General features: G+C 37.5%; 1 protein-coding gene across 1 annotated transcript in view; it reads left to right on the top strand.

The window, feature by feature from the left end:
- Positions 1-13,873, top strand: part of rptor (regulatory associated protein of MTOR, complex 1) — a 384,600-nt gene that overhangs the window by 194,244 nt on the left and 176,483 nt on the right. Inside the window, exons 12-13 of the mRNA XM_048554896.2 lie at positions 7,576-7,659; positions 8,060-8,170. Of these exons, the coding sequence (XP_048410853.1) occupies positions 7,576-7,659; positions 8,060-8,170 (195 nt within the window). The remainder of the gene's footprint in view (positions 1-7,575; positions 7,660-8,059; positions 8,171-13,873) is intronic.

Genomic DNA, 13,873 nt, shown 5'->3' with positions numbered 1-13,873 from the left:
TGTTAGCAACTGTTGTTGTGAAGTGGGTGTAATATTTGTGGATTAGAAGACAGGACGTGAGAATTTGTTTGTAAAATGATAGGGGAAAGGAGTGTGTGGTCCCTCTAAAAAGATGTGTTTTCTTAGGCTTGGAGATGACAAATAAATGTCTGCAGGCCGCCACAGATACACAAGAGTTGTAAAATTGAAACATTGTATCAAAAGGCTATACTGCTAACAGACAAAGCAACATTGTTACCAAGACAACAGGTTTTTGAATTTAGCTAATTGACTTAAACCAGGCCCTAGATGACAAACCCAATTAAATTTAAACCTGATGGTTTTGACAAATTCAGACCAATCCTATTGTAATAAATTAATAGATCATCAAAGGTATAAGAGAAGAGGGCAAACTGCCATCTAGTAAGAGAATAGCTCTCAATAGCCGTCAGCCCTAAAAGAGAAAATCCCTATCTCTCTCAGAAATTTCTAAGATCTCAAGGTAAGCACCATCGATATAAATGGACTGCAGCACTCTTGGCTAATATTCCTAACTCAAAAATTCGTTGGAGGAAGGTGCTCCTGAATGGGGGACAGTGGAGAATGCTCCGGACATTCCGGAAGACTTATTCCAGCCGTAATTTTGAGAAATTAAGCCTTTCTTTTTATTAATTTGGTTTGTATAAATGGAACTTTTATCTATTGGAATGGCATTGCATTACAATTTTGTTTTATTTGGGAATAGTTTGTAGCAATTGTTCAGTTTGTTAGTTCTGCTTGTATGTTAACTGTTAGCGTTAGTTAAATAAATCGTAACTTGTTGATTATGAAGTGAATATCAGGAATTTCTTTCACTTAATCACTTCTTTAATAGATTATGATGCAAGATGAGCTTCTCTATTTCAGAATTAGTTATCAGAGGGGGTTTCGACCACTCCTTTTGTAACTGGGGGGCTTGGCCCTGGGATCTGGCCAGTTTGTGTATTGGATCTGGATTTGGACAGATTTGAACAGACTTGGGATTAGTGTCCTAGATTTTTAAATAAAGCTTAGGTGAGAAGTGGAAAATCTGTTTAATTTCTGTTACATTTTGTTGTTTAAATCAAAATTTGGTGAAATGGCTCTTAACATTGCCGAAGAGATTCTGAGGTTTGAAGATGCTCCCCAAATTTGCCAAGAAAGTTTTGAAAGACAGAGGAAGGATATACTTTTAAACTTTGCAAACAGGGTAAGAGGAAAGCTGAAATATGTCAAAACATTACCAAAATTTGATGAAAAAGATGCAGAAGCCTTTTTCATTTCTTTTGAGAAATTGGCGAACCAAATTAACTGGCCAGAGACTGTGGGTAATGTTAATTCAGACCAATTTGGTAGGCAGGACTGGAGAGGTGTTTGCAGTGCTGTCAAAGGTGGTGTCAGGGGAATATGACGAAGTAAAACAGGCTGTTTTGAGTGCCTACAAATTGATACCAGAAGCATATAGTCAACAGTTCAGAAATATAAAGAAGGAACTTGTGTCAGACTTGTTGAATTTAAAGGAGTTTAACATCGCAAATTCGCTAAATGGGCGAGAGCGTTAAAGATAGAAAAGACATATGAGGATCTTAGAGAGATTATTCTGCTGGAGGAGTTTAAAAACTCACTTGCGGAAGTGGTAAGAACTCATGAGATAGCAAGAACTACAGATGCTGGAGTCAGTCAATACAGTGTGGAACTGGAGGAACACAGCAGATCAGGCAGCATCAGAAGAGCAGGAGAGTCAGTGTTTCAGGTTGGGACCCTTCCTCAGGGGTGGGCTTCCCAGAACTGGATTTCCCTGCCCTGATGAAGGGCCTGGACCCACAACATCAACTGTCCTCCTCCTCCTCTGCTGCCTGACCTGCTGTGTTCCTCCAGCTCCACACTATATTGATAAGAACTCATTGTTGAGGCAGAAAGTTAAAACAGCGAGAAAAGCTGCAGAGATGGCAAGTGAATACATATTAGTGCATAAAGTGAAATCTAGCTTCTGAAAGCAATTTTATTCTGTGAGAGAGAGAAATTGGGAAAAACGGAGATCCTTCAATGAGATACAATAAGTAGATCACACTGGAAACAGCTTACCAAATGTGGGGGGGATAAAACCCAAGTGGGTGAAACAATGGCAAAAGGCCTCTGGTATTTCCACGTAATCGTGGGCGACGCACAAAGTTACAGTGCTGGTGGATTAAGAAAGCTACTGGGGAAAAAGGATGAGGTGACAGAGGCTAAACCAATAGGATTAGTTGAGGCCGTAAAGGAAATTCCAAGACAAGTTGAGGAGCTGAAGGAGAGCACAAAGCTGAGTTACCTGCTGGGTAGCAAAATAATGCCTGACCTTTTCAAAGACTTCACCTGTGTGGGTAAGGTTTACTCAGGTAGAACAAGAGCAGTAGGTAAAGAAGTTACAATGTTGAGAGTTACGCGAGCTGGTCGGTCTCTAATAGTAAATGTTGAAAATATTTGCTCTCCTTCTGAAATGTTACCGGAGACAGTGATAATCTGTGGAATATAAGGAGAGAGATTTAGCGTTCCCTGTGTAAGCTAAGGCTAGAAAGTCGAATCAAGACTGGGCAATTGACAGTAGGTTGTGACTGAAGGAGGGTCTGTTCCAGGAAGATATTTTGTTATTGGAAATGGCCGAGCAGAATCCAAGGTGGGAGTGATTACCGTTGTAGTGGAGAAGATGACAGAAATCCAGATACTGAGGAGTTAAACCAAAGATAGCACGCAAATTACCTGTAGAGGGTCATGTAGGAGTGAGGAGGACTTGTGCTAAGATACAGAAGCATTTCTATTGGTCTGGATTACGTAGAGTTATGGTTGAATTTTGCCATATCTGTCATACGTGTCAGATGGTAGGAAAGCCACAGGCAGTAATAAAACCAATAATTTTGATGCTGATTCCCACATTTGCAAAACCTTCTGCACGAGTTATAATTGATTGTGTAGATCCCCTCCCTAAAGCCAAAAGAAGGAACTAGTATTTGCTAACCATAATGATGTGTCCACCAGGTTTCCGGAGGCAATTCTATTATAGAATATTAAGATAGAAAAGATTGCAGAGGCATTGCTTGCTTTCTATACCCATTATGGGCTACACAGGGAGATTAAGTCAAACCAAGTGTCAAATTTTACTGCCATATTATTTGAGGAGGTCATGGATAGTACAGACATCCAACACTTTTTAAATCAAGTGCATACCACCCTGAATCCCAGGGAGCATTGGAAAGGTGGCATCAGACCCTAAAGGCAATGCTGAGGCTAGGATTACCCAAATGATGGGATAAAGGTATCCCATTTATATTATTTGCTATTATAAATGCTTCAAATAAATCAATTCAGTTTACTGCATTTGAATTGATATTTGGACACGAAGTAAGAGGGCCTTTAAAATTAATTAAGGGAAAGTTGATAGGTACGAAATCAGAGATATCACAGTCGGATTATGTGTCTAAAGTGAGAGAAAGATTAAAGAGAGTAGTTGAATTAGTTAGACAACATTTGAAGGTGGCACAAGATCCAAGGAAGCAAAAAGCAGGTAAGAAATCTTAAGTTTGTACATTTGCTGTGGGGATAAAGTATTGGTGCTGTTACCAGTGGTAGGAGATCCCTTAAAGCAAGTTTAGTGGTCACTGTCAGATTGAGATAAAGTTGAGTCAGTTGAATTATCCGGTAAAGATGCCAGATAGAAAAAACATTTATCAGGTATGCTATGTGATCATGCTGAACCATTACCATGACAGGAAAACGGAATGGGGAAACATATTATTTACTACAGCTCGGAGTGAGAAATCAAATCCAGATGATTTGGATTTTGAAGTGCCTTAGAATAAATTGAATGATGAGGAAGTTCTTAAGGAATGGAATAAGGTAGTAAGCTATCTGCCCCAGGAACAAAAAATTGAATTGAAAGACTTGTTACAATGCTATGAGGACATATGTAGGATTAGAATGTGGGGGACTAATGCCATCGTACATGAGGTTGGCATAAGAATGTTGTTCCAATAAAACAATACCTCTACAGGCTTAATCCTAACAAAACAGCCCAGCTTCATAAGGAAGTGGAAGAAAGTATTCAACCATTGAAAAAGAGTTATTGAGTTTGGTAATGGTCTTACAACATTTTAATATTTATGTTGCAAACAATGCATCAGAGACAATTGTGTGTCCTGATCACAATCCTTTGATATTTCTGGAATGATTTAAGGACAAGAACACCAGATTATTTCTTTGGTGTCTCATATTACAAGCATTTAATTTACAGGTTGCACATATTTTGTGGACCATGAAAATGTTACCACGGATTTAAAAGAAATACGTTTATATAAGATGGAAACAGTGGTGTTCAATGTTTTGTGTATATATACGAATTGATGTAAAATGTGTAATTCTAGATAAACCACTATGGATCTAGGAATATAGTGGAGTTAAGGTTTGAAAAAAAAGAAGCCATCTTTTCATAATGATGGTTCATCCTTTTTAAGGAGGGAGGTGTGAAGTTGGGTAGAGTGCTTGCGAATTGGGAGGCAGGAAGTTAGAATTTGGTGTTGGTAAAATGTTAGGGGAGAAAGCATTGCATGGTCCCTTTAAAAGCTGACGTGGTTTTGTTTCCATGCTTAGAGATTTTGAAAAGAATATCTGTGTGCAGCTTGAAAGTTTACAAATACAGAGAACATTCAAACTGAAACATTTGTATCAAAAGGTCGTAGTTTACGGGCCAAGCCATTTTGTTTTGTCGACAAGTTTTGAATTTAGTCAATCAATTTGAATGAGGCACTTAGATACCAAAGACTAAGTAAGTTTAAATCTGATGGTTTTGACAACATAGAACCTATTCTAGTGTAGGAAATTAATATGTCATCAAGGGTATAAAAGAGGAGGGCAGTGGGACAAAGACAGGAGGGCTAACTGTCATCTGCTGGAGTTAATAGCTCTCAAGAAAGAATCGCTGGCTCTCACAGTCTTCTCAAAGTCTTAGAGAAACCACCATCAAAAGAACAAATGTATCTATGGCACAACTAGTTAATATTCCTGGCAGAAGAATCAACGGAGAAAGAGTTCCTAACAGAACATTTGACAGAGAATTCACAGAATATTCTGGAACACACGTAACCTGGCTGTAATTTCATGAGACTAAATTGTATTGTTTTATTTTATGTAAGTGGGACTTCTATTTATTAGAACAGCATACCATTCAAATCTTGTTTTATTCAGGATTAGTTAGTAGTTAAAAGGGGGTTTGTTAAGTTTAATTAATTTGCTCACTTAGAGTTAGATGAATTGTTACTTGTTGATTGTAAAGTGAGTGTCCGGGATTTATTTTATTTTCACCACCAGAAGCTGCTGAAAGGCAGGTTAGACCAATTTGCTCATTTCTTTTTACAGATTATAAGGTGAGGTGCTCCTTTCTGGGTGTTTTGGTTTTCGCTTTCGGCAGGTGTGGGGTGGGGGTGGCACCCTCTACTTCATAAGAAAACTTAGCTCATGCAGCATTGATTCCCTCTCTTCACAAAGACATAAACAATTTGATGGAGATAAAGATTAGCAAGGTTGCAGATCCAGTATAATTCTGATCTGTCACTAGGGAATTTTGTTGTGGGTTTTGTGCATTCGAGCATCCCAAAAGAATTAAAGTTAATCTCATTTGGGTGATAGGCAGAGAGCTATGTATACATTCTGATATGCTGGGTAGTTTTCATACATTTGTTGGACCAGAAGGTTCAAACAGCTGATAAATCGGCTCCCAGAAGTAAAGCTGTACATTGGATGTGTGGTAGTGGACTAGTATGGCGGCTGTGTTGAGGAGGTGACCGAATGCTTTGTGACATTGGAACTGAAATAGACCAACACTGTCAGCAAAAACCAAAATCTGTTTCTTAATATCTTTAATAAACTATCTTAGAATTACTTAGCCAGTGCCTATTTTTAGGTAACTGGGCCCTGAAATAAGTCTTACATAGTTTAGTGATATCTTCCAACAAGTTTTATTGTTGAAAGAAAGTTTTGGCTGGATTGAAAAATCTCTTACTTGAGGAATATATTGGGTCTTAAGTTCTGTTTGCAGTAGTTTTGATAATAGAAATAGGGCAGCCTGCTTTTCATGGAAGTACTCAAGCTTTCAGAACCTCCAGTCTTATCTGACCATATTTTTCTCACTGTAAATGTTTGGTTGTTTGGCTCTGTTTCTGTCTTGTTGTTCCTCCCTTGTGTTTGTATCTTCCCCTATTCTCCTGTTTTCTCTGCTCTTTATATTGCTCTCATTATTCTCATGTATCCTGATTGTGGAGCTACAGTCAAGGTGAGGTAGTAGCACTAGATGTTGAACAAGTTGATGACTAACTGAAGATAAGCAGATTAGAGACAGGTGTCCATTCTCAGACACTATTGTGCATGACATTGCAGATTCTAACTGGGACAGAGGCAGGTTGGTGTCAGCATTTTCTGCTAACAGTGATAAAGTCATCAGCTTTTTGAGCCTGCAGATTTATTTTCAAGCAATTGTTCATACATTATTTAACACTGTCCTTGGCTCATTTCAAAATCAGGAAACAGATCAGATTCAACCCACACAACTTAGGCACTCCTGGTGCTTGGTCTGACCTGCCATTGTGTATTTTTTTAAAGACAATAGATGACTTATGTTCTGTGTAAATTTAATTCTTGAGTGTGCGTAAGATATTAGAAGTTAACCAATGAACATGGAATGTCCATCTTCAATCAGTAAGGTTATGGGGAAAAGGCAGGAAAATGGATTTGAAGATTATCAAATAAGCCATGATTTGAATGGCAAAACAGACTTGTTTGGGTGAATGGCCTACTTCTGCTCCTGCGTATTGTGGTACAGGCCATTTGGCCCTTGCACTTGCTGTGCTATTCATTAAGATCTGATTGTAACCTGAACTTTGTATTCCTGCTGACTGTGATAGCATTTTATTCTCTTTCATTGGTTCTGAATCTGTCTACCTCTGCCTTAAAAAATCTTTAGTGATCCCTCCTCAACCATTTAGGGAAGAGAACTTTAAAGATTCATGATCCAGTGTGGGGAAAAATGAACTCCTCTTGGTTCTAAATAGGTGACCCTTTATTTTTAAACTGTCTTCTAGAACTAGCCTCTCTCACAAAGGGAAATGCCCTTTCAGAATCCACCCTATTAAATCCCCTCCTTGTGTGTCTCAGTATGTTACTTCTCATCCTTCTAAACTTCTACCCATCATTGAGCATTCTGCAAATTTAGCAACGATTAACTTAGTCCCTTCATCGTGCTTTTGTGTTCCTGTGCAAGAATTTATATTATCATATTATTATATTAAGTCTCCTGAATTAAACTGAGTGATCATTTTTTTTTCCATTACATGCTAAGTTGCTAGCTGCTACCATAATTTAGACTTCAGTTACTTAAAATGTAAACAGAAATTAATTTGATTCGTGGTTTGAATATCATGCTATTTAATTCTGTTGTTTGTCTCATAAAGCAAATGAAACTGGATGGTGGATTAGTACACAATACGCAATATCCAATGGAAAAACTTGAACTTTGCTATCTTGTGCTAATTATTTATTTCCTATTCTCTCTAGGTGCTGCTTAGCCAGGTCCACCGGCTGCGAGCACTGGATTTGTTGGGAAGATTTTTAGATTTGGGTCCCTGGGCCGTGAGTCTAGTATGTCCCATATTCTAACATGAAGGTTTAATGGATTTCATTCATCTTTCTATTCAATGTATCATAACTGTGTTGAGGTCATTGTATTTTCCTACTGCAATCCACCATTCTTTGAATTTTCAGAACTTAAGACTCATTAGATAATTTGTGCTAAAATGTATTTTCTTTTTGCTTGTGAACAAGTAAGTTTGACACTCGGACCACCATTATTTGTTAAGTTTATTTTTTACTTTCTTTCTAGAAGTTAAATTTTGTTGCATTTTATTGGATTCTACTTCTGGAAAGTGAGCAATCTCAACTGGGAATGACTTGGCAAGCTAAATGATATTCTGTTGTTGATTTTGATGCAGGCCACTTCTTTAGCATCTCATTTTCTTTCATCTGTATTTTTCCTTGACAGGCATTATCTGTTGGTATTTTCCCATATGTTTTGAAACTGCTTCAGAGTTCAGCTCGAGAATTAAGGCCCCTCCTGGTTTTCATTTGGGCAAAGATCTTGGCTGTAGATAGTGTAAGTAATGTGGTTGCTTCGTTCTACAGAAAAGATGATTTTATTTTCCTCACAAGGATGCTCATTAAAATTATCTTTTGGTTTAGTTTGGCAACAACTGGGATTTGTTTGCGTATTATTCAGTACAGCTATTGAGCACACCAGCTTTGTCAAAGGTTAAACATACTTGATTTACGCAGGTAGATTGGAGAAGTTGAAATTATTCTTGGTGCATAGGATGTTGATAGGAGATTTGATAATAGTGTTCAAAATCAGAAGGGGTAGACATAAACCATTCCCATTGGTGGGAATGTTGAGAACTGGGAAACACCAGTTTTAGGTGATTGTTGACAGTATCAAAGGTGACATAAAAGCTTTTAAATACAACAAGTTGTTGCAATCAGGAATGCACTGCTCAACAGGGAAACAGAAGCAAAGTCAAGCATCGCTCACAGAGGGAATTAGATGGGTATTTGAAACAAAATGTTTTCAGGGTCACAGAAAAGGATGGGTGTGTAGGACTACCTAAATTACTCTTGCAGTCAGCTAGCGACTACTTTGCAGGCTGAATGGCCTCCTTTGTTATAAACATTCTAAATTAGTTCTGTAATTCTACACAAATTTAACCAAGATATCAAGAAATTCACAAATGTTGCGTGCATGCCTAAGCGTATTATACTGGTATCCTCAGAAAATGTTTCATTCCAAGGTTCAGCTTTTAAAATATCACACTTAAGGCTGAATATTCGAGGAGTTATGAGGAAGGGAACTTTGTATCTGGAATGAAGGCAGTTTTATCTCTTCTGCCTTGCCATCCTCAATCTTTCTGCCTTGTTTAGTAATGTTGCCCGTTTCATTTTGATCTCTATATTTCCGCTTCAGAATCACTGAATTTCCACTGCATCTCTGTTCTAACATACCAGATCAAATGAAGGTTAAATCCTTTGCTTGTTATTGTTTCTCACTTGCTTCCTACTTTTGGGTAGCTCCATTTGCAAGCCATGATCACCTTCCATGTGTTTGCAGATTATGTCCAATTCTGTGTGTTCTAGAGTATCATTATTGTAGGCCTGCTAGCTGGCTATTCTTCATTGATATTGAATCCTATATGAGTCTGTCTGCAAATGTAATGTTGACTAACTTAAAGCTATTCTGGTTGACAATCTTCTCTAGAACCCTCGGCTCAGTTCCATGCTTTAACCAACTGCTCACTGGCAAAGCTCCTTTCTTCTTTAACTTACTATATTACCTTGGTTGTCTTATGGGTTTCCAAGATATATCTTTCCAAGATATCTTTGAAAATCTCCTCTGAGCCTCCTTTTCTCTCGGGGCACAGCATCTCTATCCATATAAACGAAGTTCCTGAGTCCTGGAACTGGCATCATGACTGATAAGTCAAAACCCTTTTGATAAACATTATAATGCTAAAAAGGCCATTGTTAGTTTAAAAAATAATCGGCAAATTTAAATGCAGCTGATCACTAGTTGAATGAATTATTCAGGTACCTTCTGTAGAAATGAGTACTGAGGGGTCTGGAGGATATCTGGTTGGGGCACTATCTATCAGAAACATTATTCAAAGATTTATTTTGAAAAAAGCAATAAAATGATGAAACTCAAAGAAAAATTGTTTAGAGGAGCTTGCTTAATAAGTTTCAGCAACAGAGCCAAGGTTTTAGTCGCATTCCTCAATGATGTTTGTTGCTAGTGCTTTCAAAGGTTGAGTGCCGTAGATGTGTTTATTCTGCACAATGGGAAATGAAAAATCTGGTTTTTTTTAAGCTCATTGCTTTAAAGTTTCTCTTTGAATATTTTGCCAAATGCTTTGGAGTGAGTGTGTGTATGTTTTCACCCTGTCGAAATTGTCTCTATGGTGGTTCATTTTTGTGAAAGATCTTGAACAGCACTTTTGAATTACGTTGAAGATTGTGACCTTGGTTGTGGGACAAGAATATTACATAAACCTGTTTGATTCACTCCCGACTCTCTCAAAACTCCACGTTTAAAATCCTTTTTGGATTGGCTTCATCTTACACACAATGCAGCAGTTATTCTGGCCAAAGTTGGTATAACATACCTGTGAGTATCAGAGATAATGGGAACTGCAGATGCTGGAGATTCCAAGATAATAAAATGTGAGGCTGGATGAACAATCTGGTTTTTTTTAAGCTCATTGCTTTAAAGTTTCTCTTTGAATATTTTGCCAAATGCTTTGGAGTGAGTGTGTGTATGTTTTCACCCTGTCGAAATTGTCTCTATGGTGGTTCATTTTTGTGAAAGATCTTGAACAGCACTTTTGAATTACGTTGAAGATTGTGACCTTGGTTGTGGGACAAGAATATTACATAAACCTGTTTGATTCACTCCCAACTCTCTCAAAACTCCACGTTTAAAATCCTTTTTGGATTGGCTTCATCTTACACACAATGCTACTTACTCTGCTTCGGACAGAAACAGTGTGCTGGACAAACTCATCAGGTGTAGAAGCACCTGTAAAGAGAGAAACAGAGACACCTTTGATTAGAGCGCTCTCCTTGACCTCTTTCGGCCTTATATTGATACTGTGGCACCACCCGACTCCATCACCTCTCAATTCTTCATTTCTGTTTGCACTTCTTACACACCTCATTTTAACTGACATTTATCAATGACTGATTTCTTTCAAAAAAAAAACACCACCAGCATCTTTGGAATGCCTCCAAGGATGTGTTCTTGACCTTCCCCACATCCCACATGCTTCCCCTGGATGCTATCTTCTGCAGACATGCTGTCAGCCTTCATGTGTGAGCTGATGATGTCGAACTACCTGTCAACCAGCGTGTTGATTTTTCAGGCTCCTTAGACCATGAGTTATCTTCAACTCTCATAAAGAGAGAGCTGGGTGTTGAATCCGAAGAAAAAACATTGATAGAAGTGTGACAGGACTGAAGATTATTGTAGTTGTCTCTCAGTAGTTGCAGTCTTTTTTTTAAAACCTTCTTCATTTAAAAGTTGAATTACTTGAATTGCAAACTGCAACTTTTCCACTTTTTAAAGATTTGTTCACAGGTTTGGGTGTTTCTGGCTAGGTCAACGTTTATTGCCCATCCCAGATTGCTCAGAAAACAGTTAAGGGTGAACCACATTACTCTGGGTCTGGAGTCACATGTAGACCAGACCAGGTAAGAATGGAAGAAAGACATCAGATGAGTTCTTACAACAATTGACAGTGGTTACGAGTCACAAATTAGACCATCTTTTTATTCCAGTCTTCATTTATTTGAATGACTCCAGAACATTAGTCTAAGGTTCTGGATTCCCAGTCTGGCGAAGTTACCACTGCAGCAACACCTCCCCTTCATTGTATTCAATAAAGTCAGAAATTTGCAAACATCTTCATTTCAAGGAGTGAAGCATTTGCTACTCCCCAGCTAACATTTCAGGTGGATATCTGCTGCAAATTCTATTAACCATTTGCCTTTACAATGGAATTGGCATCAGTCACTTATGCATGCTGATTGGAAATGACTGACCATTTTGAAAACCTGTATTGGAGCGAATGACATTCTTGAGTGAAGAAGTACTTGTATTGTAAGCACGTGCCATTTCAATTAATTTCTTCAGTTTACAAATTTATCTTTTAGTTCTATTGTGTAACTATAACCATTCAGCTGACATTTAAAATGGATCGCCATTGATGTATATATGACTTAGAATAATTTCAGACAAATACTAAATGGATACCTTGAGATAATGAAGCTAGAATTATTTTTTGTGGACTCAATATTGATTAGCCTGAACTTTATCTCATTGCATGCTGTGAAGATTGCTGCTTAATAAAAACAAAATTATTAGATTATTGAAAGTGATAAGATTGCTTTGGCATGACCAAACTTTACTCATTGTTTGGAAAAAGAATCCCTGCAATTGCTTTTCCTTATGTAGTAAACAAGTTGGATTTTTACAGACAATGGCATTTAAATCAAAATACAAACCAAACATAAATAAAACATTCCTTCATTTTCCTGTTTCATGATTTTATGACCATTTGTGCCTTCCATTACAGGATTGTTGGTCAGGTGTGGCTGCATTTCACTGGCATTTTTTTTGCCAAGCTGACTTTGGGGAATGTTAATTCTGACAACTGCTTCAGTTTAAGCTTGCACTAAAAGATTGACAATTTGATAACTTCTACTCAGTTGTTATTTATCTCTTCATAATTAATAAACGTCAGCATGAGAAAGTTATAGTGCTTATGCCCAGCTTAGTTACAATCACAAATATTAATTTCATGCATAATTACTTACATTGTGTTTCTTGGAACATGTAGTGAAATAAAATTTAAAACCACTGCAATTGAAGTTGAATGATGCAGTGTCATTTTTGTTGCCTCATTTGACAGCAAAGATTTATTGTCTGTGATTATTATCAACCAGGATAGAACTTGGTCAAGTGAAATGGTGCTCCCACAATCCTTCACCTTGCTATATTGTAACACATTTTAATCAAATTATTAAAATTGAAAGAGATAATACAATCTAATATTTCAATGTGCATATTTTTCAGTTCCGTATCCATGTTGTCGATTACCACTATTTTGCTGCCCTGTATAAGGAAATACTGTAGGCTTTGTTTTAAGACCAGAAGGAAGTTGGGCAAATATTTTAAGATCATTTTTGCATCTGCTAAAACAATCCAATACACTTGCTATTGGTAACAGGTATTTGTTTTTATCAGGATTACCATATTGACATTTTTATACTGATATCTCTTTGAGGTCTTTTACATGGTTTTCTCTGGAACCTAAGCTGCTGTAACCTGGCGGTTGCCATTTTTAGTGCAGTACCTTCATTATCAAATGGCCATGTGAAAATTGTGTTAAAGCAGTCGTTTTGTTTTTATCATATGCCAACGATTGCAGCAAATACGGGGTCAAATTTCATTTTGCTTTTCATCTGATTCTGCCAGTATTGTGGGAAGGATGATGCAGTTTAAATCACCATGAAGTCCATGGTTTACTCAAATTTTGAAAAAGTGTGCATAAGGGTCCAAGTCAATAAAAGCCTGTCAAAATTGGATATAAGCCAAGACAGCTGGCTGCTAACTGCAAGCACTTGCAATGGAGGTTATTATACCTAATGTAATTAATTAGGAAGATGGAAAATGCTTTCTGTCCTAGAAAACTCAGAGCTATTAAAATGCTATCCTCTCATGTTCATTTATATTATGATTGGTCCACGGGCCTGAGATGAAACAAAATATGTTCAATGTACTTCAATTTGCCCTAGAATTGATGCACCCTGTCACAGTGACCTTTGTTGTGTTTTCCACTTAGTTTACAAATGGGGAGTTTTATCATAGCCACTTTGAGAAAGGAAATGCTTTATAGGATGTATGTAATTCCAGTCACACTGTGAAAAGCTAACACTCAGATGTATAACCATGTTTCCGGTTATTAACTTGTAGCTAGAATCACAGGCTTGTACAAGCTATTACAGTGAAACTAATGTTATCTTTAGGAAAGGCGATAAACCATGTGCCTGTAAATTAATATTTAACATTGACTGTTACTATCTATGTAGACATCCATTTAGGGAATGAAGAATCTTTCCACTATGAAGTCTTGTGCCATTATTAAAGTTGTGCTGAATAAACTCTCTATGCTTTGGCCAATAAGCTTGCTGCTGCACTCCCTGAAAAGTTGCAGCATACTGTTGGCAAGCTGCCTCTATTCCCTGGAGTTGT

The sequence above is a fragment of the Stegostoma tigrinum genome, chromosome 22 (assembly GCF_030684315.1).
Source record: "Stegostoma tigrinum isolate sSteTig4 chromosome 22, sSteTig4.hap1, whole genome shotgun sequence".
NCBI lineage: Eukaryota > Metazoa > Chordata > Chondrichthyes > Orectolobiformes > Stegostomatidae > Stegostoma > Stegostoma tigrinum.
Note: the sequence above shows the minus strand (reverse complement) of the source record. Positions and strands in the feature narration are given on the sequence as shown.